The sequence below is a fragment of the Micromesistius poutassou genome (assembly GCF_964030765.1).
Source record: "Micromesistius poutassou genome assembly, chromosome: 9".
In the NCBI taxonomy this organism is placed as follows: Eukaryota; Metazoa; Chordata; class Actinopteri; order Gadiformes; family Gadidae; genus Micromesistius; species Micromesistius poutassou.
The window spans coordinates 1022203-1029880 of NC_140279.1; the positions used below are offsets into that span (position 1 = coordinate 1022203).

At 47.7% G+C, this 7678-nt stretch overlaps 1 protein-coding gene across 1 annotated transcript in view; it reads right to left on the reverse strand.

The window, feature by feature from the left end:
- The window catches only part of cbarpb (CACN subunit beta associated regulatory protein b), a gene marked incomplete at both ends in the record, with an annotated part of 18302 nt that extends 10624 nt beyond the window's left edge, over positions 1-7678 (reverse strand). The window contains 5 exon segments of the mRNA XM_084473501.1: positions 39-210; positions 1707-1869; positions 2357-2418; positions 4193-4320; positions 7631-7678. Of these exon segments, the coding sequence (XP_084329627.1) occupies positions 39-210; positions 1707-1869; positions 2357-2418; positions 4193-4320; positions 7631-7678 (573 nt within the window).

Sequence of the window (7678 nt, forward strand, 5' to 3'; positions counted from 1 at the left end):
GGGGGGGGGGGGGGGGGGGGGGGGGTCAGGCCCGTCACCTGGAAGATGGAGAGCGCGGACTTGGTGGCGGGCCGCGTTGCCATGGTGACGGTGTTCTCGGCCGAGTCGCACTCTGGGATGGTGAGGATCTTGAGGGCGGGGGCGGGGATGTGGAGGTGGGTGAGGCGGGCGTTCTTCAGGTGGTGGAAGTCCCCCTCCGTCAGGGTGTACCTGGGCGGGGGGGGAGACGGGTTAGGAGGTACCGGCTGGGTGGGTCCAAACGGGTCAGCGCTGGGACAGTGTCACTGTGTTACTACATTACATTTACAGTCTGGCCGTTTGGCGGACGCTTTTATTCGAGGCGACTTACAATAAAGTACATTTGTCAGAAGAAGGAGAAAGAATATGTCGCTGGTGGTACAGTGAGGATGTTCATAGAACCAAAGTGCCAGGCACTAATAATCGCAAGGTTAACCCGTTCCCCGTGTACCACAACGACAGCTAGGATAAGATGCTACACAATGCTAAGTACTATTTAAGTGCAAGCATGTGATACGGCGTATCATGGGTATTCAGAAGGGTAATTATGTGTGAAGTGTGTTTCTACAGTGATGAGTCCACACCATGTCGATTTGTCTGCAGATTATGCATTCACTGATCCCAGCCTCCAACAACAGCATTGGTCCAAACAAATATGAAGGAAAAAAGAATATGAAACACCCAGACTGCAGATATTAACCTAGAATCGGATTATCTCGAGTCTGCTTTGTGATGTGAGAATACAAAGAGGGTAATTATTAACATACACAGATTCCACAATACATCAGTCACCCTTTTCAAAACGGCTAATCCGCTACATCGTTCAAACAACGGCATAAGAAAACCCTTGCTTGTTTTTCGCTATTCAACATGTTTTTCACATTTGCTCCTCAGGAAAAAAAAAAAACCTCAAAGAGAAAAACGTTTTGAGTCTGGCGCACGGCGGCTGATGCTGTCATTTAGCAGGGAAGAATAATCCCTGAGAAGCCGGGGAGCGAAGAGGGGAAGAATGGTTATCCACAGAGTGACTGGTTGGCTTCCTCGGCAGACTGATGCATTCTGACCTCATTAACTTAACCCTCTATTCACTGACGGATCCATTAGATGGAGACAGAATAAAAACACTTCCATTGATCTCGGCGAGAGAGGACTGGGGCCGGTGTGTATGTATAGGCTGAGACTTAAACAGGGAATAACAAGGCTGTATGGCGCAGCGGCCAGTGTGCTCGATACCAAGCCGAAAGGATGCTGGTCTGATCCTGAATGCCCTTCACTGAACCCTGAGCTACAACACCTTCACTACCTGTAGCATGTCATTGTAAATGTTACGCTTATTTGGACGATAGCATCTCTGAAAATACAAACATTTGAGACTGCCTGACGTAACATGAACGTTTGCACATGTTAACAGTGACTCTGCGTAGCCTCCCCCCAGCCCCACCACTTGCGCACTCATTGCACGTTGTACGTCCTTGCACTTAGAAAATAAATAGTACTAAGCATCATGTAGCGTCTTATCCCAGCTATCTCTGTTGTATACGGGGAATGGGTTAACCTAGTGATTGTTAGTGCTTGGCACTTTGTTCTGTGCACATCCTTACATACAATATATTGTCGTTTCTCTTCCTAAGTCAATTTGGATACAAGCGTCTGAACGTAGACGTTCATGCATCCGCTGCGGGGCTGACCTGCGACCTTTCTCCTGGGCCTTCTTGCTGTGGTCAAACAGCGCCGCCTCGTTGAAGGAGACGCGGCGGCCGGCCGTCCCCGTGGACAGGAAGCGGTCCGTCTCCTGGTCGTGGGCGCCCCCCGGGGAGAGTCCCTCCGACTCGTCCACCCTGATGGTGATCTCTGGGAACATAAGAGGTCCCGTGGCAAACAGGGCTTTACAGAGCGCTTCACTAACCAGCCGGCCACTCAAAGCGCTTTTGGAATACTGCCCAACAGTCAACATTCACCCATTCATGCACGCGTTCACACACACACCGACGGCGGAGTGAGCCGTGCATGGGGGACGGCCAGCTCGTCGGGAGCAGTCAGGGCGAGGCGTCTTGGACACGGGAGGAGCCGGGGATCGAACTAGCGACCTTCCCGGTTACCAGCCGACCTGCTCTACCTCCCCGAGCCACACGCCGCCCGATACAATCAGGGGTAGCCACTTAGTACTTTGGCCTACATACACGTCACATTCTCCAAACTGTTTCAAGTCCACACTTTATTTAATTCATGCGCACGCGTTATGTATATTTCACGACTCCTCCGTGGGCGTCCTCCTCCAACACCCACACGCCCACCCCCCCCCCCCTGCACCACATCGCCGGGCCCCGGCCGGTCTCACCGTGCGAGGGCTGGGACTCCTCCAGGTAGGTGGTGTTGGTTTTCTCTGGGTCATCGCTGGCCCTGGGGACACACGTGGGGCAAGACATGGGGATCAATGGTGTGACGTGATTACCCCTGAAGTCTGTGGCTCTCCTCTAGGAAGCCCCACAGATCCTGTCCACCACCCAAGAACAAAACGCACAACAAGACCCTGGCCCATCAGGTTTAACCGTTCTTCACCATCTATACCGATACTATATCATCTATATACTATACTTATGGTGGAGGTTTGTAATGTTGTTGTCAACGTTGTCAATTCCTGTATTTATTCAGGGAAAATATAACTGTTACACAACTACACAACAACTGTTGCACAAATACACAATATCTAGGGCATTAGTCATTGATATAATCCAATGAAATAGACAACATTATGTAATGTCTCAAATACTTCTGCTCAGATTGTGGGTTTAGTGGGAGAGAGAGATAGAGAGAGAGAATGATAAAGAGAGAGAGAGACCGTCCGCTGATATCAGTCCTAATTGGTGAGGATCTTCCATGCATGCTACTTAATTAAACCCCAAGCCCAAGCCCTGCTCCTTCAGGAGCAGACCCTGAACCTCTTCCCCACCAAGCCTCTCCATCTGATTCCTTTGTTCCGTGCAACCAGCTGTGGCTACAACAGTGTAAGTGTATGTGTGTGTGTGTGTGTGTGTGTGTGAGAGAGAGAATGTGTGTGTGTGTGTGTGTGTGTGTGTGTGGCTGTGTGTGTGTGCGAGTGCTCCCCGGCCCGCATGCGCGGCTGGGCTGAGATGCGAGATGAATCACCGCCGATGGCTGCTTTGAAATCTCATTACAGTCATCATTTGTACCAGTCTGTGCACACAGCCCTTTTCTGCAGCAGCCCCACCGCCTCCATGCCAGCACCCTTCCCCAGCTCCTACTACTACACACTACGCTACACTCCGCCTTTCTGCACGTTCAAGGCACGGCTATGGGATCCCATCTGCTAGCGCACCGTGGCAGCTTGAGCGTCCAGGCATATTCTGTTGGTCTGACGAACAAAACTACAGATGAATCACAAATAAAAAAAGACGCATGAATATTGAATGCAGTTTTTTCACGGTTGTGATGTTTTTTCATAAGCCAGCCCGGTTGGAACAGCACAGTCTGTTCCGTACCGGAGTGCGAGCCTCTTGCTCCTCTCTCCTAACAAGTGGGGGGGGGGGGGGGCAAAGACGTCTTAATAGGTACACAGGGTAAGATGCACAGGTGATTCGCCTGATTTGCAATTCTAATGGTTTCTACTTAGCGCACAATTATACAAGGGGAGCGTGAGCAGAGAATCCTCTTCAGCGCTAAACATGTGGGGGAAGTGCAAGGTGCGAGAGAGGTGTGTGTGTGTGTGTTTGTATATATGTGTGTGTGTGTGTGTGTGTGTGTGTGTGTGTGTGTGTGTGTGTGAGAGAGAGAGAGAGAGTGTGTGTGTATGTGTTATGTCAGAGAGAGAGAGAGAGGGAGTGAGAAAGAGACTGAGAGACTTTCGCTTCAGTAGCTGGAGTCACGAAGACAGTAAAGGAGAATGGATGGATAGATAGATGGATGGATGAATCGATAGACGGATGGATGAATAGATGGATGGATGGATGGATGAATCGGAAGACAGATGGATGAATAGATGGATGAATAGATGGATGAATAGATGGATGAATAGATGGATGGATGGATGGATGAATCGGAAGACAGACGGACTTGGAACTTATTAATTGAGAGCGTCCTGTGGATGGAAACCGAGAGTCAAAAGGTGCGTGCCGTCGGGACCCCCCCCCCCCCCCCCCCCCGACACCGTTCTCACCTGCCGTATCGCTGCCCCGGTCGACCGCAGCGGCGACAGACCAGCAGGAGGACGGCGATGACGACCAAGGTCCCTACCAGAAAGATGGAGAGGATCACCAGGAGCAGCACGTAGCCGTCATGCCTCCCAGTCGCCTCTAGAGGGATCCCCTGGGAACACACACGCACGCACGCACGCACGCACGCACACGCACACACACACACACACGCAAACACGCACACATTTACATTTACATTTAGGGAATTTAGCAGATGCTTTTATCTGAAGCGACTTACAATAAGTACATTTGTCAGAAGAAAGAGAAAAAATATATCTCTGTCGGTACAGTAAGGATGTTCATAGAACCAAATGCCACATCACTTACAACTGCTAGGTTAACCCATTCCCCGTAGACAACAAATATAGCTGGGATAAGAGCTAAGATGCTACTTTAAGTGCAAGGACGTACAACATACAATAAGTGTGTAAGAGGGGTTTGGGGGGGTAAGGGGGGGCAATGCAGAGTCTAGGTGAACAATTGAGTCTTGAGTCTTTTTTACCATATATATATATATATATATATATTATAACAGGGTAGAATCTACCACCCCAATTACCTAACAACCAAACCTCCATACATCAATACACACATGTAGGTTGAACTCTGTCGTTAAACGAGACCTTTAGGCACACAATGCACAGTGGAAAGTAGACCGTTTATTTCTGGGGGTTCTTCGGCCATGGTGAAAAGGTTGCTGGAACAGTACACCATTTCACCATAAACACATCAAGAAGACGAGGCACCAAATGACGGACCTTGATTACATGCCAGATGAGCTTTGGAGAGGAAATGGAGGTGCCATTTATTTTTCAACCCATTTGGAATAAGCCAGATGTTTGATTTGCTGTGTCCACGGATGTGGTATTGTGTTTGACCTCGGCCCATTGTCCACACTACCCAATGATTTCAGCAGTTATCGGTCATCGGAATTGAAAAGTGACGGAACAGCAAAGAAATAGAAAAGAAATCTAGAAAAAGATTGCCGTTTAAAATGGCGGCAAGGGGGAAGACAAGTGGAAGGTAGGTGGCAAGGGAGCCGAGAATAGAAAAACAGGTTGCAGAAAAGAATAAGAAATATTTGAAAAAAGGGGATGAAAAAAATAAAAGGTGAACATCAAGGCCTTGAGGAAATTGCTTGTAGATTTGTGACCAGTGGATTCTCTCAAGAAAGATGAGAAAACCCTAATGTCTAGCCCACAAAAATCCTTTCCTCTCCCACCCCTCATTTCTTAAAGTGATGCCGTTTTTGCTAGCCGGTCAGAGGCAGAGGATACATAATGTACCGATATACTTTAGGCAGGGACATCACTAGGATTTAGAGGCTGGGGGGGCTTAGCCCCTAGCAGTGTCCGAAATACGCTTGCGTAGCGCGCACCAACGTTTTTTCGTCACATCTGTGGTTCAAACAAGTGGTTCTTCAATTCATCATTTATTACAGTAGCAGAGCATCTATACCAGGAAGAAGGGGGAGATGCAAACACACATGCGAGCGCACACACACGCACACACACACACACACACCCTCGTGCACACGCCGGCGAAAGAGGAGACGAAAAAGGCTATATCGTAGAAAACTACGATGTAGCCTTTTCTTTCCCTTAAGTAGACTTCAGGCAATTTCACAATAGAACCTACTTACAATTTCACTCTATGATCTGCAAATCCTCTTTTGTCTCCTCTTATTTCTTAACTCTGCCGAGTGCTAAGTTGCCAACCCGACCCTTGAGAAAATGTAATGTTAAATGACCCCTCACCCCTAGCCCCTCCCGCCAGCGCTCTTGGAAACAATTTTAATCCAAATTAAAGACAACTTCTAATTGTATTAGTATTTATTGCAACTCATAGTCTGGCTTATTATGTTAAGTGCAGGCATGTTACGATTTCCTTGACAAAAAAACAACAAAAACCAATATTTTTGTAGGGGGGGCTCTTGAACATCTTGGGGGGGCTTAGCCCACCCAAAATAGGCCTAACGACGTCCCTGACTTTAGGGTTTTCAGTTAAACGCATTTAGAAAACACTTGATTTACATACAATTCAAGATAACCACCACAAGGTCATCGACCTGCTCAAGGGCACCTACAGGTGGACTGCAGGCATCGGGGTTCAAACCCAGGACCTTTTGGATGGGAGGCCAAAATAGTCAAACACCCTCACCACCACCCCCAGAGTATAAATATGGCCAGTGCCATATTTAACTCAGCATGCGTAAAAGCGCAAACCAAATGAGCGTGTGTGCTGATGTCCGGCACATGACGACCATTTTAAAGAGGAAGCGATTAATAAGAGTTCTATAGGTCTAGGGTATGTGTGGTACACCATCATGTCGTGCTATGAAACATATTTATGACAAACTACTGTATGTTTTTGTGTTACCTTTATATTAAGAGTTTGGTGCATACAGCGATCTATAAATCCCATGGTGCCTTTTTATCAAGAGCTACCAGAGCTAGCATCATGCCCGTGAACCTCGAGATGGAAAAGGCAAGAGGGAACGAATGACAGAAGAGGCTAGGGGCGAACCATTTACAGGTCTTTTGTATGAAACATAATGTCGTGTTTTTTTCTGTTGGCATGCCTACAAGGGGTTTGTATTCTGGTCAATTTTGTAATCATGCTCGCATCAATACCTTCATTAGGAGGGAAATGAAAATGGAAAGGCACAGCGTCGATGATGACACTTCTCTTTGCCGAATACATCAGAACATCAAAACAAAATGCATTAGGGCTAATTGGCTTCAGGGCCGGCAGGATAAATGATGCACTCCCCTTCCTATTTTACAATTGTTTGGTTTGTTTAATAGAAGTTCTAGCTCAGAGGATGGGCAAATAAATGAAGGTATGACTCACGTCTGTCCACGCTACATCAAAAGCCGTTTGTCTTATCCATTAGAAACCATTAGAGTGATGCATCGATGTGTTCTCCACGTGTGTAATACACACCGTATGTCCCTACACGGTCCAAGCCCACTTTAAATGCACGCATTGTGGAATAATAGCATGGCTAATAGGTGGTGACACGCCGATGTCTTATTGTAAGACATTGTATGGGCTTGTATGTGCCTTTTGATTACAGGACAGTGAAGAGAAACAGAGAAGAGAGGGAATGACGTGCAGCACCGGATCAGAGTACTGCCTACATGTTGAACACACTGCCGCGGTGAGCTGCCAAGATGCCCCGTTTGTCATTTCATTGAGAAGCAAAATTAAAACTGTGATTGGATAAGGGATTGAATTATTGCAGGCGCAGACCAGGATGTTCCTCATTAACTAGTCTGTCAGAGAGAGGAAGTACAGTGAGGTGGATACACACACACACACACACACACACACACACACACACACACACACACAAATGAACATGTTCTCTGAGAAGAGGGCCGTGTTGACAGACTTACTGTGGAGTTTTCTGGGAGGATGTTCCAGACGGCAGACTCATTGCTCAT